Source organism: Echiichthys vipera, assembly GCF_963691815.1.
Source record: "Echiichthys vipera genome assembly, chromosome: 9".
Classification (NCBI taxonomy): Eukaryota; Metazoa; Chordata; class Actinopteri; order Perciformes; family Trachinidae; genus Echiichthys; species Echiichthys vipera.
The window spans coordinates 5377148-5404122 of record NC_139834.1 but is presented as its reverse complement, the minus strand read 5'-3'; the positions used below and the strand labels follow the sequence as shown (position 1 = coordinate 5404122).

The 26975-nt window shown below is 44.4% G+C and overlaps 1 protein-coding gene across 3 annotated transcripts in view; it reads right to left on the bottom strand.

The window, feature by feature from the left end:
- Positions 1–25948, bottom strand: part of lima1a (LIM domain and actin binding 1a) — a 32317-nt gene extending 6369 nt beyond the window's left edge. Inside the window, exons 1-6 of one of the 3 annotated variants that reach the window (XM_083920356.1) lie at positions 25849–25948; positions 23284–23473; positions 17118–17160; positions 14178–14618; positions 1820–1886; positions 110–204 (exon numbers count right to left, since the gene is read on the bottom strand). In XM_083920356.1, the coding sequence (XP_083776482.1) occupies positions 110–204; positions 1820–1886; positions 14178–14618; positions 17118–17160; positions 23284–23408 (771 nt within the window). In that variant the 5' untranslated portion in view covers positions 23409–23473; positions 25849–25948. Of the gene's footprint in view, positions 1–109; positions 205–1819; positions 1887–14177; positions 14619–17117; positions 17161–23283; positions 23474–25581; positions 25601–25848 lie in introns of those variants that run through there. The other 2 variants (XM_083920358.1, XM_083920357.1) reach the window with 2 other exon arrangements.
- Between the last annotated feature and the right edge of the window lie 1027 nt (positions 25949–26975).

Below are 26975 nucleotides of genomic sequence, written 5' to 3'. Positions count from 1 at the left end.
ACAAACTGACAAATCCTCCTTTAAAGATCTGAATACTTCATCTACCACTGTTTGAGAGTTGAAACATTAAAATACAGAGTTTTCGTGGATGATTAGCAGGAGTACTCACACTGACCGCGGTGGGGGTGACTTCCTGTTTGGAGATGGCAGCTTGGTAGAGGGCCATCCGGTCCCGGAGAGGAGTCGACTCGGCAAGACCCCCGTCTGGTCCAACAACACACAACACAGAGAAGGTGAAACCGATGCAAAATATTCAAGTTTTTAAACTTGTGTTTGAAATAAGAAATCCTGACTGAGACCTCTTCTTCCAAACTGATTAGAAATGGGTTTTAGCTGGTAAAACATTATCAATGCGGCACTAATTGAGTTTTACAGTTTCTGCATTTTTGTTTTATTAATTGTTGGGAAAATTTGGTGAAATCTGCAGCACAAGACGACACATTCCTGTTTGGATGGAGATTTTTTCCACCCGTCCCAGTTCAGGCTGAGTGCAGACTGTGCTGGTTAGTCATGCAGGCTGTGGACGGGAACATGAGGTCAGGAGTCGTGTGCAGCGTGGAGGGAAACGGGGTGGTGGTGGTTTTGTCTGACTTCCTGTGCTTCGACAGCGCTCACTTCTGGGAAGGATGTAATCCATCCAGAAGAAGGCGGGACGACACGATGCGTTCTGGAGGACGTTGTTTTTGTGACTGACTGGAAGAAAAAGTCCCAACAATGCCGACCGTGCAGATGAAGGCTTAGTGAATGTGAAACCACTAGAGCAGTGGATGCTACTGTTTCGCTTTAAAGCAGCTAAAATCTATATTGTTCTGTTAACGGTTGAACAGTTTGTCCCTCACGGTGATGGAGCACCTTTGCAGAGTGTTTTAGCACCTTTGAGCTCACGATTTTCCAGCCTGCAACCTTTGTTTTTTTGGATTCCATCTCAAAAGCCTTTAGTGAGTTTACACGCACATCAGTAACCCAAAAATGGTCTTTCCCCGGTTTAAGGAATAATCAGATTATTGAAGTTCCCCAAGTATACATGAGCAGGGGTTGAATGGGAAAATGACGGAGTAACTCTTCCTCCGGTACAGTAGGTGGCGCTCCTCCAACACACAGCTGGTCAGAATACGACGGGTCACAACTTGGAAAGCGAAGGGAAAACAGCCGACTTTACACAGAAATACGTAGTCTAAAGCCACAGCCGCAGAGTGGGGATGGGGAGTTATAAACCACGGAGCATGCGCAGACATGTGACCCGATATTACTCTGGGTAAACCGTTGACATGCATGAACACCCCCATTACTAAAAGAGTTATCTAGCTTTGATTAACCGGGGTGTGAGAACTCAGATTTTACCGGGGTACGGTGTTTACATGGTGTTTGAGGAACCAGAGTATTGCCTTAATCCGGATGTAATTTTCTTTGACTGCATGTTAACGCACTGAATGAAGAAAATCTCTCCAGTTCTGATCAAACTGATGCTACTGCAGCATCTAAGCTAACTTCTTTAGGAGCAGCCATCGTTGTTTTGAACGAGCGGTCGCCTCTTGCGTCAGCGGCCCTTATGTGAACACAAACGCACTACTCGCAGCCTTATGTATATCAAACTAAATAAGAATCAAGGTGGCAGAAAAGTTATCACGTAGGGTGTCGGGAACACCAAAAGAAATCATTATCATCAAGTGATGATGATAATAATAAATCTTACTTGTATTGGACTTTTAATAGTTGTTCCCCAACTGATTTCCTTTCATCTCTCATAATAAAAAGTAATAATAATTATAAAAAAAAGACATAAAATGAAATACTGCTCGACAGAAGTAAGAGTGCGTACCTCCTAGTATCTGGTCCATGTTGGCAGAATTATCGCCGCTTTCTCGGCTCGTCGGCTCTCTGGACACCTGCAGAAAACACACAAACAACAAACACACACTCACAGTCAGACACACGGCGTTAAAACTGAAGTCAAAGGACCAAAAACACAGCTTCAGTGTGTCCTGCATGACCTCAGCACACACAAGAACACACTAAGACACACACACAGACAGCTGATGCTCACATGTTTCAGCCAGTACAGCAAACTGGCTGGAAGCAACAGCGTCCATCAGGAAGATCAAAGAAGGAAACGCAAAGACAAGAGAGACAAGTGTGTGTGTGTGTGTGTGTGTGTGTGTGTGTGTGTGTGTGTGTGTGTGTGTGTGTGTGTGTGTGTGTGTGTGTGTGTGTGTGTGTGTGTGTGTGTGTGTGTGTGTGTGTCCAGTCCAAACCACTTTAATCCCCTTATGAGCTCAGAGAGACGGAGCCTCAGACAGACACCCCGTCTGTCATCAACCGCCGGCTAAGAAAAAACAAACTAAAGTGATCATTTATCTGCTGTGATTTCACACTAAACATTCAGCGCTTCCCTTTAGAAAACTATTCAATAAATAAATAAATCTTAAGATCATTAAACCAGGAGTGCAGATATGGCTCAGTCTAAAGACACAGATACTTTGATTAAAGAGTGCATGATAGAGCTACATAAAAGCTTTTGTATGATCTAAAAAGGGAAATATTTTGTTGATCTGCTGAAGTCAGATTCAAGTCTCAACTCTGTAGTAGAACCCACTCCCTCAGACGGCCGTGCCAACATGAGGACGCACGCCGTACGGTACAGGTCACACTTCTACGCAGTGAACCTTCAGTCTGAGAAACGTCTCATGTCCTCTTCAATAGATTCAACAGTTAAAGAAGTACTCACATCTTTTATTTTAGTCAAAATAACACTAAAATGATATGAAACTGCTCTATTTCAAGTTTAAGACATGCATTTAAAATGTTACGAGTAAAAAGTAGAAATATTATGATTAAAATGTGCTCAAAAAGTAACATTTCTTGTCCTGTAAGTTAAATGTGTCTTGAGATTATTAATGGGGTGGTTCTAAGAAAATATATTTTTTAAAGAAAAAAAAAATAAACATCCCAATAAGTTGCAAATCAACTTGGAGAGAAAAACAATGTTACAAAATTGTTAGATTCTTGTCCTACTTCCTACTAATATTTTATTTTTAGTGAAATATTAGTTTAGATTCAATCTCTTTTGGATTCAAACTGTTATTTAAATGAAACCATCGTAAAAGTGGAAAGACGAACTAGAGCGCACACTGGTTTAATCTTTAACTAACTGCCTTTTACGAGCTGATCATATTGTTTTTTGAATGGAAAATCTTAACTTGAAAAGAAACTATGGCTCACAAATAAATATAGTGATAGAGGAAACCTTATCTCATCTCATCTCATCTCATCCTCATCCGCTTATCCGGGGTCGGGTCGCGGGGGCAGCAGCTTTAGCAGGGGACCCCAAACTTCCCTTTCCCGGGCCACATTAACCAGCTCTAACTGGGGGATCCTGAGGCGTTCCCAGGCCAGTGTGGAGATCTAATCTCTCCACCTGGTCCTGGGTCTTCCCCGAGGCCTCCTCCCAGCTGGACGTGCCTGGAACACCTCCCTAGGGAGGCGCCCAGGGTTCATCCTTACTAGATGCCCGAACCACCTCAACTGGGAACCTTATTTGTAGCAAATTTTCTTGGTAAAGCCTGGGAAAGGAGGAGGAATATTTATTCAAAGATTGTGCTGTATAATAATCTGTGTTTTAAATGTAAGGTACTAATGATGGTGTCATACATCCATGAGAGTTTGGCACTTTAATAAAAATGAAATGATTAAATAAAGTGACGTTAAAAAACAAACTATTTCCCACTGAAACGTAACACAGATTAAGTTTGTTGCGATTATTCACCGATTTTAGTGACAAAATGTTTTTTGTTGTGCTTTCCCATTTGAATTATTAACCAACGGTTCACTTAAAGGTTGAATCTGGAGAATGAGCAGAACAGCTCCATCTAGAGTCTCAAGATCGTAGTCGCAACAACAAGAAATAATTCCAGCAGTCGGGTTGCCAGGTTCGTTGCAGTGTGTGTCAGCGATCAGCCTGCTCCATGTCAGTGATGAATCATACATTAGCCGTTAGCCGTTCCAGCTATGTGCAGATGAAAGTGATGTTAGCGATCAAGGAGAAGCGTAACCATTTGGACGTGCGTTTGAATGGCGTTTCTCTCCTTTCTCTCAGTCCATGGAGTGAATGCTCGGCCTATATTGACTCTGGTTGTTGCCCGTCTCCGCTCACTCAGCTGCTGGGACAAATAAGCAGCTGCAGGATTGGCTAACTCCATTTCACCCAGTGCCAGCCTACAGTAGCTGCACCCAACAACAGACAACCCTGGTAACAAGCAATGCCCAACTCTATTGGCTGCTACAATGGAACCAGAACGGGACAGAGAGTCATTGTCAAACTTGTCAAAAAATGTTTTAAATATTTTTTCAGACTAAATATTATGATAAATATAACAATTATGCAAAACGAATACGTTCATTCTGTACCCGTCAAAACGCCCTGTGGGTGTATTATTATTTTGTAAATATATAGCTTTTAATAAAGATTCTACATATTCAACCTTTAAACTCAAATATAAGAGAAAAGTCATCTCACGACCCCTCAGATTTATCTGGTGACCGTAGTTTAGGAAACACTGGACTAAACTGGCGAACGTCACCGTATATGATGTTTTAAACTACCTCCGCTGATTCATCCGGATTTATAGTGTAAAATATAATTTGCAGGACGAGCACTTTGGATACTCTTACATCTGATTATAATAATTCTGCACTTTTACTTCTGTAAGATTTTAAATGCATGATGAAAAACTTGTTGAGTAAAGCACTTTGGTTATTTTCCACGTCTGTTCAAGGTCAGGTTGTTTATTTTTTGCTTCACACACCTGACGAGCACCTGCGCTGCTCGCTGGGTCCTGACAGGCTCCGAGCGTCTGCAGGCTGCAGCAGGTAAAAACATTTCACAAGAGAAAACCAAAAGCAGAGGGTCGACGTAAACACTGAAGAGTTATTTCAGACAAGTCGATGCTCATCAGTGATCTGAGAATAACAGTGAATCATGGATCAGCACTGCTGCTTCTAAATCACCGTCGCTCAGTGTTTTTGAACCACACCCGTACTTTTGGTGTAAAATCAACCTTCAACTGCTTGTCCCTGTCTGGGTCGGGGGGGGGCTGGAGCTGATCCCTGCTGACATCGGGCATGAGGCGGGGTACACCCTGAACAGCACGCCAGTCCATAACAGGGCACATAGAGACAGACAACCATTCACACCTACGGGCAATTTTAGAGGCATCAATTAACCTAACACGTGCACGTCTTTGGACTGTGGGAGGAAACCGGAGAACCCGGAGAAAACCCACGCAGACTAGGGGAGAACATGCAAACTCCACACAGAAGGGCCCCAGCCGGGATTCAGAACTTGCCGCCCGTGTATGATGATTTGATTAATGATTTTTAAAAAGAATAAAATACATCATCTTCCTCTAAAGTGTGTTCACACTAATGAAGTACGGAACCATGCAGCACTACGGGTCCCTGGGTGATGCACCCAACGGTCGAAAGGTTGAGTGTGGAGCCCCGGACACTATTCGCCCTCAACGGTCGCCATCTTGGCTACAGAACCACCAATGTATTTTCAAACTGGTGAAAAATGAAACGCACAAAAACGCCTAACTGCACAAATGCAAGTTAAACATCATTACACTGTGCAATCACATCTAAAACGGTCATAATACAGTCTTCAAGCACCTTTTATGTCTTTTTACATAGTGTTCACTGCACCTTATATTATTAGGTGTACCTTGCACTACATTTCGCTCATTTATACATTTTTTAATGCAGCTTTTTATAATGCGCTTTAGAGGAGTCTGTGTGTCGTTTGTGTGTGTAATGCTGCTACTACACTGCAATTTCCCAGCTTAGGATCAATAAAGTAGGCCATATATCTACTCGGGAAGATTTCCATCTATTCAGTTGTCTTTTAAGTCTACCTAGCATCTCCATATATCTCTCAAAGAGTGTTAAAAACTATGGTGATAGATCATATGACCCACTAATGGAAGCGCTTCTACTTGCCTTTTTCCTTTCATGACAGAACATGGAAAAAGAGCAGGTAGATTAAAAAGAATTAAAATGGAGTGAATAAAGATCTTCTTAGGTGTGTATAAAGAAATTCAAACCGAATCAAGTTTAATTGAAATTGGTGCGAAATTACGCAAGTTTTGTTTCTTGTCATTAAGTCTGCGTCTCTCATGTACACTTTGTATCTGCGTACTAGTGGACTTCCGCGTGTTGTTTCTTGTCCACCTCAGATGGTGCAGACGGGTTTGTCCAAGTGGTGTAGCCAAGCTACTCTTCAAAGATGGCCGACCTTCTGCACATGCACTGACAACATCTAACCGCCAAAGAGGCCCCTAGAAACAACGTCTCAAATCTTATGGAGTATGTTTAAACATGTTTTACTCACTTCATACGACTATGCCATAGTTGGAAAATGAGAAAGCGAGCTGGCAGATAAGCTCCAGCCGTCACAGTTAAACTCGTGAGTACACAGTGGTCTTCATGTGAGTGGAAGTATCTGAATTGAGACAACTTTTTTCTTTTTAAGCCGATGAGTAGTACGAGCATGAGGTCATCGCACATGATGTCATCCGAGTCAGGAGCGAGTTAAAAGCACGCGATTGTAAATAATACATATGTTGGTATGATCTCACACACACACACACACACACACACACACACACACACAAAAAAATGAACACTCAAAAGCGTCTGGCTCTGCAGAACAGAGTTAAATCTCAACAAAAGGAACCGTCGTCGTCATCATAATAATGGATCTATCCCCGAGGATGGATTATCTTCCACAGACAGGAGGAGCAGCTCTGTAGGAGAGGGGGGTCTCTGAGACTGGTTTGCATGTGTGTGAATGTGTGTGTGAGTGTGAGGGGGGTCAGTGGGATGTAAACAAGCAGCCGGGCCATGCGAGGCCAGGCTGGGTCTCAGGAGGCTGGATCAACGGACTAGACAAAGAATCTGCTGCTAATCCTGATACTATTAAAGCTCTCTTACAGACTGACTTACACACGCGCGCTCCAAACAAAGACACAAGAGGAGAAGGTACCGACGTCACCAGTTAATAGCCTTTAAACAAGTTAATATACTCAACCCAAGCAATGCAATAACACAGTTAACAGGGACACAGTTGAAAGGAGCCTCTGATAAAGTTAAAGCCCGTGAAGTGACCTTTTCAGCGGCGGTTTTCTCCTCAGCAGCCGCGCCTCCTTCAGCTGCAGAGGAGAAAACAGCCTCATCTGACAGGGAAGTCAACAGAAACAGAAGAGTAATAAAAAGTAGATGGTGTGTGAATGAAACCAGGCCCTGAAAGAAAGAAAGAATATTGAAATGGGAATAAAAACGCCGTAACTACCTTTACTGAAGGAGACCGGAGAGAGAGAAAAAAAAAAAAGGCCACGAGGGATGAAAGCGTCCGGTGAATGGGAAGCCGGTTCGGAGGGATCGGATGACTGAATCCTGCAGACTTTTACACAGACTGAGCCCCGGTCTGATCCGAGACGGGGAGGAGGGAACGTAGAAAAGGCGACAGGGAGCAGGTGTTGCAGGGGCGGGGGGCTGCTCAAAGCTCAAAGGGGGGTGCGGCCCGGATGACGACGGGAGGGGAGACAAAGTGTGCCATGATGGTTCAGAGGGCGTGTGCTGTCTTTTGTTTTATTTCCAGTCCCCCCCCCCCCCCCCCCCAGAGTCAGAATAAAGCGACGGGCGTTCGGGGTGGAGTCATTTGAGACAGGACGGTGGTGGTGGTGGTGGTGGTGGTGGTGGTGATTGAGCAGCAGCTGGTGCAGGGGGGAGGAGCGGGGTGGGAGTAATAGGTGGGGCTGAGCTGTGTGTTGCACAGAGGGGGGCTGGGGGGGGGTGGGGGGGTCAATTTATTTCAGAGTGAGGGGAGTGAACGAGGAGGGGGGGATAATTAATTACTACAGCCGTGCCAGCAGCGCTGTGCTTTGAGCTAAATGCTAACAGCTAGCAAGCTCTTATTTCCTGCTGTTTTCAGTTACTTAAAAATCAAAAATATCCTTTTTTTAAGTGCGGTTGTAGGAGGCATTTATCTACAGTAGATGGAGGGACAGGAAGGGGGAGCTGAGAAAATGTACCACTGCAGTTAAATGCATTTCAGAAGCCTAAAGAGTTGATGTGTACATTGAGAATATCAGACTTCTCTTTTTAAGTCCACACTTTGGGAATGGAAGCCTTTTTATTTGCCACCAGACTCTTGACAAAAACAGTCATTTTACCTCAGAGAGCACAGGAGTAGCTGCCGCTGCCTTGATCGGTTATGGTTTTTTGCTTTTTTAGTTCCTAATTCTTTAAAAACACAAAGCAAGGTGAAAGAACTGACGCTCCCAAATGCTCACTGTGCTTTGGATAAAGTTCCTTTGATGTTCACAAGTTTTGCTTGGATCGTGCTCTGGAACAAACATTTTTTCATCTGATCAGAAGTCTACCATCTTGGATTTTATGTGTTAATTGTTATTTTACGAACACATGTTTGAGGACTTTAGGATGCTTAGAAACTCAAAACTTTGGAATCCCATTCAAACTCAAGAAAGGCACAGCTGCGTCCACCGACATCCCCGTCACTGGTGTACCAATCAGGATTCTCTGAGGAACATGGACGTCTGTACAAGATGTTGTTCCAAGATAGGCGAGGGATCACCAAAGTCAGCGGGAAATTCATCAAATACTTTGAGATATTTCAGTCTGAACGGATGGATTACTGAACAGGCCTACGGGGTACAAGCCCAGGGACCCAAAGAGTTAGGGGTCCTGACTCACAAAATGTTGCCGAAAGAAAAAAGTCTCAAAAGGAGATGCAAAAAAATGTATGCAAATCAACCACAAAGAGACACAAAATGACTAAAGAGACAGGCTAAATGACTGAAAATAGACACAAAATAACCAAAACATACACGACTACAAACAACTACAGGAAATGACCAAGTACAGACACAAAATGAACTCATAGAAAATTAAACGACTAAAAAAAATAAATAAAAAGGGACCGCATTTGAGCACAAAAACTCAAAATTACCAAAAATAGCTAAAAAAAGGAACACACGGTAAAAGTGACGTAATAACGACTACAAGGAGACGCTAAACAACCAGAACAACTACAAATGACAATGACCAAGACGAGACACAAAATTACCTCATAGAAAATTAAATGACTAAAACAAAATACAAGGGGACCAGAAATGAGCACAAAGACTTGAAATTAACAGAGAATAGATGCAAAAACATCAGAAAGATGCAAAACAACAACATTCCCAAAAAAAGACCTATAATTCCAACCAGTTTCAAAACGACCACATAGAAGCAACTAAAGTCGATGTATTACGACTACAAGGAGAGCCAAAGGGAGTTTGGGTGTCTTGTTGCTGTGTAGACAGTGTGGGGGGCCTCTTTCATGCCAGTGCCCACGGACCCATTCTCTCTTAATACGCCAATGGTAGCGCAGAGCTGTTTATTAAAAAAAAAAAAGAAATAAGTGGGTTGAGGTCTAGAAGGAGGAGGTAGGGTTGAGAGGGAAAACAGAGGAGATGGGAGCAGGGCTGAGGAGCAGAGACGTGGACAACGAGGAAGATTGATGAGGAGGAGGAGGAGGAGATCTCTAATGGCCTGAGGGGAGACGGTCTGAAGAGACTCAGCGCACAGATCAGCTGTCTGCAGTCATGGGCCTGCATCATTACATCATCATCTGCTCCAAGAAGAAGAAGAAGAGGAACAGCAGGCCCAGCCTCAGCTGAACACTGGACCCTATTGTATACGGAGCGGAAAGATGTCGCATTACTGCTGGAGGATCCCCCCTAAACAATCCCTCCTTTGGTAAAACAACTGTGTAACATGCAGCAAGAAAAAAAAAGGAGCACTAAGGAGGTCAGCGTCGAGGTGAAAGCAACTGGGAAAACAAAGTCTTTGTTAGAACGGGACTTCTGAGTGAAGCGCTCTCCTTTTTGTGCCAAGAATCACTCCTTTTGTCCGTCCTGGATCTCATGGAACCAACAAAAACTCTCGTTTAAAGTCCGGTGATGTTCTGTATTTTTATTATTTCACCTCCCCCCCCCACTTCCTGTTGCTGCAAGTTGCACTCAAGCACAAATGTGAATTCATCCGCGGCTGAAAATAGTCCCTGCAGTTTGACGTTAATTATGTTTTAGTTTTATCATCCAGGGGCCTCATTTATTAGACTGCGCGGAGAATCCTTCCCAAAACAAAAAAACTCCACATTTCCTTTCTAAATACCGATAAATTCCTACCGACGGTGAGTTGTGCGGGGATGATCTCCACCCAGTGTTCTCCCGCTATCTTCCATTAATGGCACATGCAGAATAGCTCATGAATATGGATGCTAAGGCAGAAAAAGCAGGGTTTTATCCTTTATTAGTATAGCCTATCCACAACTACAGCTAGGCTTTATACAGTGTGAAATACATTTGCTGCCAATTATTTCATGGTTAACATGCGTGTTTTTTCTGTTGACTCAGCTGTAGTTCATGGAGTTTCCATCGTGTGTCGCCAATTTCACAGTGGGAAACATTTTGCAGGAGCCCTACAGGTGGTGGCTGGCGTAGGAATAAGGAAATGCACGCTCCTCCGCAAATCTTTTTTTTTCTAGAAAAACCAACGTTTGCCACCGTCTACGCAAGGTTTTTGTGTGCAGCGAGCTTTAGAAATGAGGCCCCTGGACTCACCCATCTACCACTGCACTGGCTGCACCTGATTGGACGAACACTTCACTCCCGCATTTCAATTCAGACCAACGCGCTTCAATTGAATTTTGTTACCTTCGTTTCCAGTCTTTGTGCTAAGCTAAGCTAATTGACTGCCGCTTTATGTTTAGCGTACGATACACGAGTGGAATCAAACTCCTCGTCTAACTCTCGGCAAGGACGTGAAAGAACGCGTTTCCCAAAAAGTCAAAGTGTTCCATTGAGAATAACGGTTCTTTGCCGTTTTATGCCTTCAGAAGAAACCACAGACAGGAAGTCAGAAAGTATGGAGAGAGGGAATAAAACCCATTGTTGGTTTTGGTTTTGATGAAGTCCTTATCCTTTAAAAGAAAGATCAACACTGATGCATGATGGGAAAAGTTTGAGCCTGCTCGTCTGGCAGACTTACTGGAGAAAAGAAAACAAACGTGTTGCTGCTCATAAGATAAAAAAGATTTACAGTAATGGACGAGCAGAAATTCTTGAGGAGGAGGAGGAGGAGTGGCTGTTTGCTCGGGGAGTTGGCTCTGAGTAACAGGACGTGTTGCTGCTCACTGAACTTCTCTAATCAAGCGGCTCGTGTCGGTGTGGCTTTACTTGAATTGCAGCAGAAACTAGCTTTAAACAACGAGTGATGTATCATCATCTTTAAGTTGATATGAGTGTGTTCGTCAACACTTTATTTGAGTAGTGTTTAACTACAGTGTCCAGCTGTTTGAGGACATTTCTGAGCTTTTAAAAAAAAAAAAACTAAAAATCTAAACTTGTGGGCTTGTTTCTAAAGAAATACATCTTCAGTAAGAACAAATGAGCTCAGGCTTATAGACAGGAAGGGAAGGGAAGTCAAAGTATTGAGAGCCAGACTGACACATTGTGGGTCTTGGTCTTTTCTTGAAAGAAAAATATACAATATCAAATAAAGCTTCATATTTTAAAGAGCAATTCTGGCACAAATCATCCCATGGTCTTTTTCAGCACTTGCATACAGCGAACAAGTCATTGAGACAGGTTTTTTTCCACGTATAAACTATTAACGGAGAAATCCGGTAGAGTCGCTAACAGCCAGACGTGGCTAACAGTGATTAGCTCGGGGCAATACGGTGAAGCCATTCAAACGTCTTTTTTAACCACTAATACTGCTGAAAATAACAGCAAACCTCTGCAGCAGCATGAGAAGAGTCCAAACACAAAACAAAGCACCAATGGGCTCCTTCCTTTGGGATTGACTTTGGTAATCCACTTGAATGGACTTTACTATGAGAGGAGCTGGTACAGGGGCCAGTAGGTAAGTCTTTAAAGACACTCTTTAAATAAACTCTGGGTTCACTGACTACGTTGTTGGTGCTTTTTTTTCTGTGTAAGGACTCTTCTCATGCTGCTGCAGAGGTTTGCTGTTATTTTCAGCAGCATTAGTGGTTAAAAAAGACGTTTGAATGCCTTTACCATACTGCCCTGACCCCCGAGCTAATCGGGCTGTTAGGGACTGCTGGATTTCTCAGTTTTTCCTCCCATGTAACAACTATTAACAGTTTGTATGCAAGTGCTGAAAAAGACCGTGGGATGATTTTGCGCCGGAACTACACTTTAAAGACTGGATAAGAGCGACAAAGTCAACTAGTACAAAACAATGAGCCAATAGATGCAAAATGGGAAAAAAAAAAAAAAAGCTCAGTTGAGCTGAGAAGAACTGAAAAGTTGAGGGATTAATCGATTAGTTGTCAACTCTTAAATTAATTAACCATTTTATTATATTGATTTATCAGTTTATAAAGGTATGTTAAAGTTAAAACTGACTATTAAAAGACGTCACCTTGGGCTTTGTCAAACGCTGATCCACATGGTTCACCGTTTTATTGACCAAACAACTAATCGATTCATAGAGAAAATAGCTGACGGATTAAAATGACAATTCAAATAATGGTCATGTAATCAAGTCATGTGAAAAACTTGACCACAGCAGCTTTAATCACTGCGGTGTCATTTCTTTCTAATCAATCATGCACAGTTCAGCGCGGAGGACAAGTCCACTGAAGCACCAGTACACTTCTTAATGCCCCATAATGGCTTGTAATGGTCTCTTCCTGTCATAAATGGGCGCTCTGTGTCGATGGAAACGCAGCATGGCCGCTGTTAACGCGTCACACCTCGAGTATGGAGCGCTTTACATTTTACACGCCTCAAGCGAATGCATGACTGGACGTTAAATACCTCAACTTTTATGCTCCACAAATAACAATTAGCTGCCTCGAGGGTGCAAGAAGCTACAGCCGCTGATGCTTGCTGAGAGGATGTGCAAGTCAGCTGAGTGTGTGTGTGCATGTGTGTGTGTGAGAGAGTGTGTGTGTGTGTGTGGGAGAGAGTTTGAGCGTGTGTGTGCACCATGTGATTAGCAGCATGACAGCACTGGAGGGGATCTGACCTCTTTGAGAACAAGCACTTTTTTTTTTTTTACTTTTCAAAAGAATCGTGATCCTTTGAGATGAAACTCCAGAAAGTTTCAGACCCTTCAGACCGTTGATTTACACACCTCAGTTACTTTTGACTCCATATGGACAAAAACGGCAAAACCTGTTGGTCACCGAGCAGTGATGAAAGATTCAGATCCTTTACTTCAGTAAAAAGTCCTAAAATCACAATGAAAATACTCCACGCTTTGACGCAGTTTCCTCATCTTTTAGCGGCGTTTCCTTCCTTACGTACTCCTGAAGAATCTATGAGCGACTTTTCATACTTGTACATGGACATTTATACGTCTAATGAGTCAACAAAAGTGACTTTGACGAGAGAAAGCAGAAAGAGTTTGGGTGACGCTCAGCCTGAGCGGCTCGGGTGGATGAATTTACTTAAAATGGAAATTAAGAAGACTTTACGGTATATTTTGCAGTTATTGAAGCATGTCATTTTATTGTGAAGGGACGGAAGTACGACCCAGGATCTGATGACAGCATTGATGTTAATTTGGAACAAGTAGCTCGCAGTGTTTAAAGCGAGGAGAGATGGTGGTGTCCAAGCACGGAGAGTGGCTAACTCACCGGTGTTGCTGTCCTTTTGCCGACTCTTGTTTAAAAAAAATAAATAAATAAAAAAGACAAACCTAGTGTTAATGTTTCAACAGAAGTCATCAAGCTTCCCGGACCTTTTCCAATAATGCACATGTAACTTTTCATCCGTCCACATGACGCACAGTACACTTTCAAAACAAGGCCACGCCCATTTAGGGGACAAGAAGTGTGTACCTCTTTAATTTATCGAAACACAGCACCTCTAGAGTACCTCTGCTTCATCCTTAACATCAATACATCTGGAGCTACGTGGTTTTCACTGGTAGAAGGGGATGAAACACTAACGGATAAATGTAGTGGAGTAAAAAGTACAACATTTACTTCTGAGATGTAGTGGAAGGAGAAAAGGGCAGAAAATGGAAATGCTTTAGTGCAGTGCGTGAATTCTTTGAGAGCAAGATGGAAGCCTCACCATGTCGGCCAGGTGATCTCCCTTCTCGAACATCATCTTGAGGCTGTTGAGGGGTACACTGGGCTTCTCAGAGTCGGGTACTTCAGCGGCTGCTCCCTCCTGCCCCTCTGACTCTCTGCTGGGCTTCTCCTCCATGTTGCTCGTCAGATCCTCGGGTTGAGCCGACTGCAGATGGTCTAAGCTGGTCTCAGAGGGAACCTGTGTCTCCGGCTCGGTGTCCTGGTCTTGTGAGAGGGTGGTGGTTTTCAAAGTGTCTGGCTGGTTCACGATCGGCAATGTGGCTCGAGGTTTGGCGCCCGTGGGTTGACTGATGTGGGGCTGAGGGGCGGGCGCGTCGCGGGCTTGACGTTTGTGGCTGGACGGCTGCTGCTGTTGTTCCCAGCGTTTCTTTAAAAGACTCAGAGTCCCGCTGCGCAGTGTGGAGGGAAGAGGTTCTGCAGCCTGCAGAGAAAAACAAGCATTCAGCTGTTATTAACACCAAGAGATCATATTCAGCGTGACACTGTAAATGCAGTTTTAAGGCTGGCCTTGTCACCAAACCGCATGATCAAAATCAACACTGTTGGTTTGTGTCTCGGTACGTCTGTGGCTCTCAGCTCCAACCTCACTGGTTCCTCCTGAAGACATAAATCTTTAAAACTGTCTCAAATATTTAGTTTAGACTTTGTTTTCTTCAAAACAGCTGGTTTTTAGTAAACGTAACTCAAACAGGGAAGAAAGAGTGTGCTCAGTGGAGGATTATTACACATTTGGTTCTCCAATACAGATGTTCACAGCCTTTTTCCTTCAGGCTGTGTCCAAAGCACTTTTTTTCTGAGGCCAATGTATTTTTTTTTTTAATGTATTGCAAAGGGAGCGCCCTATTTACGCTCCAGTACCAGCAGCATGCCGAGCTGCTGAGCATCTATTCTGCACCAAGTGTCGCACGTTTGGCATTTTCCCGATCACCAAGAGTTAAAAAGAAAAGAAAAGTCAGCCAGCTTAGGTTTCAGAGAGCTAACATTAGTAAACAAGTATACGTTGGCTAGTTAGCTGCAAGTTGCTTGGCTGCATGGATCTGATGTTGCTTGTTTCTTAACTTTAACTCATGAGGTAATTTGCAAGTGGCGAGCCAGTCAAATCAGCCTCTGGGAGTCTGGATGAATCCACTCAAGACAGTATTTTGCTATGTTAGCTAGCAAGCAAGCGAGCTAACAGTAGCAGCAAAAACCTCATATTTCACAGGTCAGCGATTCCTCTTTTTAATCAGCAGTATCAACGGAGTGTCCAAATGCTGTGCCAGCACTACACAAACTCTGCAGGTCTGACTCCCCGCCGCCGCAGAAAACTAGCTGCTTCAGGACAGCCGCCAACCTTAGGTCCATCTCCGGCCGCCGCTGCAGACTGTATAAGGGAAGAACAGCATGTGTGGACTTGTTGGTGTTAGTGGACTCCATTAACTATCACTGCTGACTGTATGCAAGCTGAAGTGAGACGAGGGACTCTTGAGCAAAAACATCACATCCTTTCGACTTTCTCTGAGAACCCGTCCCGAATACTTTACGTAAATGTCAGTCCACAGGCCTTCATAGACAACCGAGAAAGTCGGTGAAGGGCTCAGTTTTTACGCTGTGAAACAACCCGTTCACCCACTGGCAGTAAAAACAATTCATTTGTGCGCAGCGTTCCACACAGGACCTTTAAAAGCCCAATACAATAACCCAGAAACTCAAGGAGAGGTGTTCAAAGCCTCAATGAATCAATTATTTTTCCTCTAACGTAGAGTTAACTGAATATTTCTTTGAGTAACAGCAGTAGTCTGATGTCCTCTCATGCAGATGTGCGGCACGTAAGAAAGACTTTTGGATGCACCGGTGTTTAAACAGAGCAGTGAGAGGACAGAAGACAGCAACACAAACGCTCACATACCAGCACTTTCAACAGGATGACTCACTATTTCTATTAAAGCTTTGGCAGAGACACACCGAGGGCATGTTCACTGCTCTCCCAATCTTTTTTGGTTTTAGCTTTTTCACTGACAAGCTCCGACTTCTGAATGAAACTTAAATTTAAAAAAAAAGTAAAACACTGTCCAACCATACACACAAACTACAAGTTAGCATTCATGCAAGCAGACACTTCCAGCTATGAAGAGAGAGACACAAAAGACAAAGGGCTGCTCAGCATGCAAGTCTGTAAACCTGAATCTGCCTGGATACAGAACAAAAACAAAAAACTAGAAAGTAAAAACCTGAGAGAGACGCTGAAGACCCGGCTGTCCAGTTGGCGTTAAAATGTGTGTGTGTTGAGTGTGTCTGCTGGCCGACAAGCTGTCCCAGATGTGAGCGCCTTGAGAAGTGATCAGAGCAGCATGAAGCAACTAGCCTACCCCCCTCCTACAACACGGGAGGGGAGGAAGCAGAGAGGGAGTGAAGGGGGCGAGGGGCGGGGAGGGAGAGAAAATCAGAAACAGAGACAGTCAGGGAGGGAAAATAAGTTCAGGAAATGAGAGAAAAAGGTAAAAAAAAAAAGGGGGAGAAAGTGCTGGAAACCTTCACAAAGAGCTGCACTAACTGACTAAACCTGGAGAAAGACAAATGTTATGACGGATGTTTAGGTTTTGGATCCAACAGGAACACCTTTGACTACCTTTCCTGTCTCATTTCCTACGTTAAGTTCACACTTGAACGAGCTCAAAGTTCATTTCACACAGATTTACATCCCAGCATCCATTACCGTCGTCGTCGTTGCCCTGAGTTATTCTGTTCCAGAAGTTCCTCCTGGATGCTTTAACTTTCATTTCATGTGTCCTGACTTGTTTTGTTTTCAGACCCCGCAGGCACAATTTGCATAAAATGTGAGACCTTTTTCCTGTTGGAATCTGCACTGATGTGTTTGTATTCACATGAAAATCGGCTTCAGTCCAGATGTATTTCATATTGATTAAAAAAGGGTACATACCACTTTCTTTTGTGCGTTTCCCCCCTCTGCTGCCATCTGGTACCTGAGGAGGAAGAGGAGGACATTAATGGTCAAACTGCCATCCCAATGTGCTGCTCACGCCCACAAAACTAACATGAAAGCATCCAAAACCTTACAGGACTTCATGGAAAATCTGTGGATTCACTGGACACGACTGTTTTTCTCCAGCCTCCTGCCTGTGACCTGGAAATCCATCTAAGGGCGTCAGCGTGAAGCACATCTCACTAAAAGTACATCATGACGAAGCACAGGTGGACTTTTGCTCGTTCCCGACCCAAAGATAAAAATTGCTCCAAATTATGGCTAAAAACACCCACCTAAACCTTTATTTTACACCATTTTTCAAGATATTTTATTCCTCTTTAAAAAAAAGAAAATAATAATTCAATTCTCATGTTGTATTATATGCTTTACTCAATCAATTTAGCTACTTTTACTACTGGTGGCTTGTCACTTTAGTTCCTTTATTTTTTTAAATGTAATTGTTTGTTTATTATCTTTAATTTACCATCGTATCTTTCAGTGTTATAAGCACTGTTCTGTGTTTATTTACTCATGTTCTTACTGGTTGTCTTCTTTGTCTTTTTAATGTAAAGCACTGAGCTGCATCTTGTATGCAATATTTTCTACTAATATAATAATAATAATAATAATAATAATCTGTATATTTTATTATGATAAGTTATATCAGGATTATTTAGTATATTATGATTATTTTATGATAATTAGTTTTCTCATCTTCAACTGCTTATCGGGGATCGGGTTGTGGGGGCAGCAGCTTTAGCAGGCGACCCCAAAATTCCCTTTCCCAGGCCACATTAATCAGCTCGAAGGCATCCTTACTAGATGCCCGAACCACCTCAACTGGGTCCTTTCAACGCAAAGGAGCAGCGGCTCTACTCCGAGTTCCTCACGGATGCTGAACTTCTCCCCCTCCATCTAAGGGAGACTCCAGCCATCCTCCTGAGAAAACCCATTTCGGCCGCTTGTACCCGTGACCTCGCTCTTTCAGTCATGACCCAGCTTTTATGACCATAGGTGAGGGAAGGAACGAAGATTGACCAGTAGATCGAGAGATTTGCCTTCCGGCTCAGCCCTTTTTCGTTGAAACCCCTCCCCAGCACGACTACGCCTCCATATCCTGTCCATGAAAATGGACATAACAGGATTGGTGACAAAGCGCAACCCTGGCGGAGGCAAACCCCCACCGGGAACGAATCCGACTTACTGCCGAGGATCGGGACACAGCTCTCGCTTTGGGTGTACAGAGATTGGATGGCCCACAGAAGTGACCCCCTCACCCCATACTCCTGCAGCACCTCCCAGAGTATCTCCTGGAGGACCCAGTCATATGCCATCTCCAGATCCACACAACACATGTAGACTGGATGGGCATACTCCCAGGCCCCCTCCAGGATCCTTGCGTGAGTAAAGAGCTGGTCCGTTGTTTCACATCCAGGACGGAATCCGCATTATTCCTCTTCAATCTGAGATTCGACTATAGGACGAACCCTCCATTCCAGCACCTTGGAGTAGACTTTACCAGGGAGGCTGAGTAGTGTGATACTCCTGTAATTGGCACACACCCTCTGGTCCCCCTTTTTAAAACAGAGGAACCACCACCCCAGTCTGCCACTCTCTGGGCACTGTCCCAGACTTCCACACAATGTTGAAGAGACGTGTCAACCAAGACTGCCCCTCCCAACCCAAAGCTTTCAGCATTTGTGGAGGAATCTCATCAATCCCTGGGGCTTTGCCACTGTGGACTTTTTTGACTACCTCAGTGACTTCCGCCAGAGATATTGACAATGATTCCCCATCAGCCTCCAGCTCTGCCTCTACAAAAGAGGGCGTGTTAGTCAGATTAAGGAGTTCCTCAAAGTGCTTCTTCCACCGCCTGATTTCCTCATCGGCTGAGGTCACCAGCGTCCCATCCTTACTGTAAACAGCTTGGACGGTTCCCCGTTTCCCCCTCCTGAGGTGTCCAATGGTTTTTCAAAAACACCTTGGTGCCGCCCGAAAGACCTTTTCCAGGACTTCTCCGAACTCCTCCCACACCCGCTACTTTGCCTCTGACACAGCAGAGGCTGCAGCCCTTCTGGCCTGTCGGTACCTTGCAACTATCTCCGGAGTCTTCTGGGATAACATATCCTGGAAGGCCTCCTTCTTCAGTTGGACAGCTTCCCTGACCGCCGGTGTCCACCACAGTGTTCGAGGGTTACCGCCCCTTGAGGCACCTAAGACCTTAAGGCCACAGCTCACCGCTGCAGCTTCAGCAATGGAAGCTTTGAAGATTGCCCACTCTGGTTCAATGCCCCCAACCTCCACAGGGATGCCAGAAAAGCTCTGACGGAGGTGTGAGTTGAAGATCTCTTGGACAGGGGCCTCCTCCAGACGTAGTCTGTCCAGAATCTTCCCCCATCCTCTGACCCAACTCATCACCAGATGGTGATCAGTTGACAGCTCTGCCCCTCTCTTCACTCGAGTGTCAACAACATCAACAAAACAGATCATTGACCTTTGGCCTAGGGTGCTCTGGTACCACGTACACTTATGAGCATCCTTATGTTCGAACATGGTGTTAGTTATAATCCGTGACTAGCACAGAAGTCTAATAACTGACGACCACTCTGATTTAGATCAGGGAGGAGCTCCTCCCAATCACGCCTCTCCAGGTGTCTCCATCATTGCCCACGTGGGCGTTGAAGTCTCCCAGCAGAACTATGGAGTCCCCTACTGGAGCCCCATGCAGGACTCCATTCAGGGTCTCGAAGAAGGCCGAATACTCTGAACTGCTGTTCGGTGCATATGCACAAACAACAGTCAGAGTTTTCCCCCCTACCACCCGCAGGCGTAATGGGGCGACCCTCTCGTCCACCGGGGTGAACTCCAACACTGCGGCGCTCAGCCGGGGGTTTGTGAGTATCCCCACATCCCCAGCGCCTCACACCCTGGGCAACTCCAGAGAAGAAAAGGGTCCAACCCCTATCCAGGAGTACCAGACTGTGTGTGGAGGTAAGCCCCCCCAGAACTAACTGGTAGCGCTCCACCTCCCGCACAAGCTCCGGCTCCTTCCTAGACAGAGAGGTGACATTCCACGTCCCCAGCGCCTGCTTCTGTTGCCCGTGTCTGGTCCGTGGGCCCGCAGGATGGAGGGAGGCGCCAAATCACTTTTTTCGGGCAGTGCCCGGCCGGGCTCCGTGGCAAACCCAGCCACCAGGCACTCGCCAGCGAGCCCTCCGTCCAGGCCTGGCTCCAGACGGGGGCCCCGGGCCTCCTCCGGGGAGGGTCTCTCTTCCTCGTTTGTCCATTGAGTCTTTGTTAAACATTCTTAGTCCGGCCCCTCGCCTGAGACCAGTCTGCCATGAGAGACCCTACCAGGAGCACTAGCCTTCAGACAACACAGACCTAAGGTTCACAGGGACATACAAACCTCTCCACCACAATAAGGTGATGGTTCCCGGAGAGGTAGATAAGTATTATGTTTTTTCAAAGATTATTTTTTGGCAGTTTTTAAGCCTTTTATTATATAAAAGACAGGAAATGGGGTGAGAGAGGGGGGGGGGCATGCAGCAAAGGGCCGCAGGTTGGAGTCGAACCCGCGGCCCCGACGACCTTCAGCCTCTTTACACAGGGCGACTGCTCTAACCACTGTTCCACTGACCGCCCCTTATAAGGATTATTTTTAGTTTATTATGATTATTTGTTTATTACACTATGATTATTTGCTTTTCTGATATTTTTTCTTTGATTTTTTTGTATTTATTAGAAGTATTTTCTATTAGTTTTAAAGCATTCTTGTGGCAGTGACAGGAAGTGTACTGCACTGGGACTCTCACAAAACAGACTCCACTCTTTCTCCAAAAGTTGAGTCTGTCTCTACATGAATGCATTTCCACCTGATCTAGTCTGAATGTCTGATTACTTTTATTTAGTGTTATTTATTCAAACCAGGGTTCTTAAGGGCGCTGGAAAACCTCAAGAACACTTGGATTTTAACGTTTATTTGATTTGTCACCCTAATGTAAAATGGTGCCAGTGTTTAAAAGCACAACTATAAAATGACTGTGATTTAATGTGCTGATGAAGTCCAATAATCTGTGTATTGTTCATACTATACAAATGCAACTTGAAATGCTTGAATTTGATACATTTATTTATTTATTTTTCCAGATGACTTATCCACTGATGAAGATTTTAATGAAGTCTTATGTAAGATGCTTCCATAGTAGATGGGTTACCATGTTAAAGCATCTCACTATCATCACAGTGGTTTAGATGAAAAATACAAAACACACCGTATGAAGTATATTTTGAGAATAAGCCAGTAAAATTATGTATTTGACAGATGTGAATCAGCAACAATAGTCCAGACTCAGAGTAGGTCCCATCTTGCTAATTTAGGAGTAACTCTTAAAAATACTAGGCGTTTCACTCTAAGGTTATTAACTTTTTAAGATAAGTGTAATTGACAAAGCATTTTAGCACTATAAGTAGCTCCTTAATCTATAAAAAACTAACATTTATTATTTCCATCAATTGGTTGTTTGCGCTCTGAAATGTCTCGTTTTCGCCACAACTCAAATATATTCAGTTTAATGTCACAGAGGAGGAAAGAAACCAGAAAATATTCACATTTAAGAAGCTGGAACCAGAGACTTTTTCTTTAAAAAATGACTCAAAATTGATGAATAGATTTTTTAAATAGTTAACGATTCATTCAGTAGTTGACAACTAGTTGTTTTGCATCTTTTTTTTTTTTAGACATTCTGCATCTTTTTGTGGTGTTTTTTTGGCAATTTTTCAAGCCTTCACTATATACTGTAGGACAGACAGGAAATGGGGAGAGGGGGGGGCATGCACCAAAGGGCCACAGGTCGGAGTTGAACCCACGGCCTCGAGGACCTTCAGCCTCTCTACATGGGGCGACTGCTCTAACCACTGTACCACGTAAACCCCGGGCATCCATTTTTAGTCATTTTGCATCTTTTAGTCTCCATTATTAGTCATTTTGCATCTTTTTGCCTCTATTCTTCATTTTGCATCTCTTGTGGTTGTTTAGGAGGTCCTCTCAAGGACTCCAAAGCCACTCAGAGTAAATGAGGACGGAGCTAACATGGCTGCTGCAGTCAACATTTTGGAGAGATTCAATGACAGTGAGCTTTTAAAAAGGTATCGTCTTAATGGAGATGGCATTATGAGCGTGGAAGAGTTGGTCAGGGATGACGTCACATCACCAACCAATGAAAACCACCCAATATCACCGCAGATTAAAGTTGGGTCAACTCTCCTCTGTTTGACCACAGGAAAAATGCAGCCGTGCAACTCAGACCATCTTGGCGTCTCTCAGTTGCCGGTCAGGAGGATTCTGCACCAGACGATAAATGTCCTAACCTGACCACACATAGTGCTGCAGTTCATTCACTTCATCATTGAAGTGTTTCTGTCATAAATTCACTCTTAGGGACTCATTCCCTCTCAGCCAATCACTGTGGGCATAGAAGGGATAAACATGATGTCATCCATAGTAACAAGGTCAACCCCACCCTCTAGTCTTCTCTTAGGACTTCCTCCCACTCCTTAGAAAAGTTAGACTCAGAATCTTTGGGACTAGGTTTGAAGAAATGACTCTGAACTGAGAAGTGTTAGTGCTCCTTGGGAGAACTTTTAGAGCCGAGATCAAATGTTTGTGAATACGGCCCTGAATGTTATCCTGTATGACATTAAATGCATGTATAAACACACAAACTGTAAGGTGTGTTTATTGCCCTCAAACAGAGCAGCACTTACTCCTTGTGGTCAGACGGAGGAAGTGCACAGATGAAACATCCCACTGTGCAAACAACCTTCTCAACTCACAAATGAGTAACTTGATACATTGAACAGGTAAAAGAGGGGAAAGCCCGGGACGGTGAGGTCGCCTCAGTTTAACTCTATGAAGTCTGTGAAAGTGACAACTGGAGTAACTGATGATCATGTGAGAGAAAAGATGACAGAACAGCTGAGAAAGTGTCGTGGCGACCTCATTTCTGAAGTGACGGACGCCACACACACACAAAAAAAAAAGACTTATCAGCTGAGTGGCTGCTGAATTATTCATCCAACTCAAAGAAGCCAGAGAGACAACAGAGTGAAGCCAACTCACTTGGAGAAGCGCTCTGCGATGGCGTTGTTCTTCCCCCGGGCGGAGACGATGGACATCTCCTTGGCGGTGACCCTCAGTGACTGGGACGCCCACTGTTTGCGGCTGAACGGAGCGGCGGAGGCCATCTTTGCTGCTGTACGTCCGAGCGATCGATCTGTGTTGTCAGCTTACCAGGACAGACGTCGTAACTCTTTAGAGAGAGGACACCAGAAAAAGAAGGTTGACAAATGAAAACAAGGCAAATAAACACATCTCTCAGGGAAGCATTGAAGCTGAAAGAGACTCCCTTCATATGCACACACACACACACACACACAGACCGCTAAATAAAAGTCATACTTGCCTCTTCTTTGTGGTTAAAACACAAGCTTTAGAGTGCCAGTAAGGCTTATTTTATCAGTACAAAACCTCACCCAGTAATCAATCAATTTTGCTCCAAATTTGGCCGTGTCACCGTCACTGGCCGAGTGTCTGAGTCAGAAAGTCAATAGAGCGTCACACAACCATCGACCATCTGTTCCCAGAGTGACTCTGTTCTAACCTGAGCCCGGAGGGGCTACTACCAGCAGACGAGACAACTGATACGCCTTAATTACACAAACACTTTCACAACACAGACACTCACGTCTCTACCTGCTTCTGCATCCTCACAGCCTCAGGGCCGAGAAAGGGCAAGCCGACGCACGCAGCAGCACCGTCGGCTCCCAATAAATAACTGTCATGTGAGAGTTATACACGCTCCGGATGAATCCAACAATGGCGGGTGACGGAGCAGCCCCCGCGGCCTCGACGTCACCCAGCAGGTGGACTATTGTGGGGATGTAGTGGCTCGTTAATTTCTACAACACTGATGTCTTTGTGTTGAGTACTCCTCCACTACTGTGGTTGTTGAAATAATGTGAATAAATGGTGATGTGATGGAGGGGTTTTACATGAAATAAATGCATTTTGATTTTGTTTAAGTGTATTTTCACCTCTTTAACTTGCTGTAAGACAGCTCTGTTTAAGTTTACACAGGGGCAAGAGGAGGTCGTCTTGGACTTTGGGAAACACTAATCAACATTCTCACCATTTTATGGACCAAACAACTAATGAAACAATGAAAAAGTAAGCATTAGGTGTAGTCCTAATTGTAAGAGGTACTTATCCATAGTCAGTGGGTTACTCATGGAGGGATTACTGAACGGACTATGGATACGTACATAAGTCAGGGGCCCTGACTCATAAAATGTTGCTAAAAAAAACAACAACAAACCAACACAAAATGACCACAAAGAGATGCTAAAGGGCGTATACATAAGATGACCAAAATGAGAAAAGAAAAAAAACGACTAAAGGGATGCAAAACAACCACAAAGAGATGCTAAATGACTGAATAGACACAAAATGAACCCACAGAGACAAAAATCATGACAGACTAGCAAAATCATTTTAAAAAGATGCAAAACGACCACATAGAAACAAAGCGATGGCATAGGAATGTAAAATGACAAAAAATATATAGAGATGTAAAAATGGACTAAAAATCGCTGCAAAACCACCACAAAAAAGACGCAAAATGTCTGAAAAAAACATTGGATGAAAAGCAACTAGTTGTCAACCACTGAAATAATCGTTAACTATTTTTTCCAGCTTCTTTAATGTGAATATTTGCTGGTTTCTTTCCTCCTAGTTCCTCTCTTTGAGTTCCACTTAAAAATAATCTCATTTAGCTTTAATGTACGTAAGGTTTTCACCTAAACGTACATTAATCCAGCCATTAAAGTCAGCCCTCAATCAAAGAAACTCTTAGTCGACTAACAAAATACAGGTTTCTTCATAAATAGTCATTTAAAACACCACTTTAAATCTTCCTGGAAATAAGTGGTTAAAGAAAGATCAAAGGCTACATGATTATTTTCTTGGTAGTTTGGTTCATCTTCTGGTGTTTAATACATCAGAAAAGAGTCAAACTCAACTGAGTCCCAGGCTTCTGTCTGAACCCCAAAGATAAGTTCAAAACCATCAACTGTGTGAGTCAATGATTAACCAATTATCTCTCACGCGCACACTCACACTGAGATGTTGCCTAATCAATTAAGACGTTGCTTCATTCCTAGAGTTCAGTAAAGTCTCTTGACTCATGCTTCATACGTTTATTTGCATGAATCATTCCATCTGCTGCGTTTTCTTATATTTAGAGAATAGTGGAAATGCCCAGAGCCCCATGGGAGGTCTTCAAGTGTCTCGTCTTGTTCAACAAAAGTCCCAAAACAAAGAAACTCAGGTCAAACTGGCAGAAAAGAAGCAAATACTCACATTTGAGCGGACATGTTTGTCAATCTAGTTTCCTAAATGTGAAAAAAAACCATTAAAGGAACTGTAAATGTTTGGGTTCTTTAAATGTCATTGTCATTGCTTCGGCTCGAGCTAGATGTCCAGTCAGCCATTTACCAGCAGTCACAAGACTGCAAACAAAGCAGAATGTAAATGCCGACTCATGCAAATGATTTACAGTGGACAAGTCAACGATCCACCCCGAGGTTAGAGGAAGACACAGAGGAGAGGTGGAAAAAAAGCACCTACTTGTGACTCTCTCAGCTGTTTGGACTCCCTGGGTGTTTCAGATCGGCTACTTTGTGCGTTTCCTTCTTCTCTTTCACTGCCCGGCTGCCTCTGAGCACACAGGGAAGTAGGAGCAGCACGCCCATTTAACCCCCGCCAGCCAATCACCGAGCTGCACTCACCTCCACCTGGCAGGTACACGAGCTCTGCCTTCCCTCGTCCAATCAGAGTGCAGTCAGCGTGCGGACGGAGCAGCCTGGAGGTATGTGGCGGGGGAGGGAGGGGGGGAGGGGGGACCCGCTCTGGATTCCTGGAAGTTGAGTAAAGCGTGGACTTTCTCACAAGGTCAAGACTTCAGAGGATGTGAGTCATCCAGCAGCCTGGGTGAGTGAGAGGGGGAGGAGGGGGAGAGAGGGGGGGGGGAGGGTCAGATACTGCTACACGGCGCCACGGTTAACAGTTGCCAGGTTGTCACTGGCAACCGGTTCTTGGGGTTTTACATTTCATTATGTTCAATTTATGCTCCCACACGTCCTTCCCCAGAAATCATCCCCCCTCCGCAATCATGGAGGATCTCCCCATCCCTTAAAGAGAGGAAGAAGACAGGAGAAGGGGAGAGGAGAGAGTAGATGAGGATAGGAGACGAGGACACGAGGAGGGAGGAGATGAGAAGAGAGGAGACGAGGAGGACGAGAGAGGACACGAGGAGGGAGGAGAAGGGGACAGGAGAGAGTAGATGAGGATAGGAGACGAGGACACGAGGAGGGAGGAGATGAGAAGAGAGGAGACGAGGAGGACGAGAGAGGAGACAAGAAGACAGGAGAAGGGGACAGGAGAGAGTAGATGAGGATAGGAGACGAGGACACGAGGAGGGAGGAGATGAGAAGAGAGGAGACGAGGAGGACGAGAGAGGACACGAGGAGGGAGGAGAAGGGGACAGGAGAGAGTAGATGAGGATAGGAGACGAGGACACGAGGAGGGAGGAGATGAGAAGAGAGGAGACGAGGAGGACGAGAGAGGAGACAAGAAGACAGGAGAAGGGGACAGGAGAGAGTAGATGAGGATAGGAGACGAGGACACAAGGAGAGAAGAGATGAGGAGAAGAGACGAGGACACAAGGAGAGAGGAGATGAAGAGAAGAGATGAGG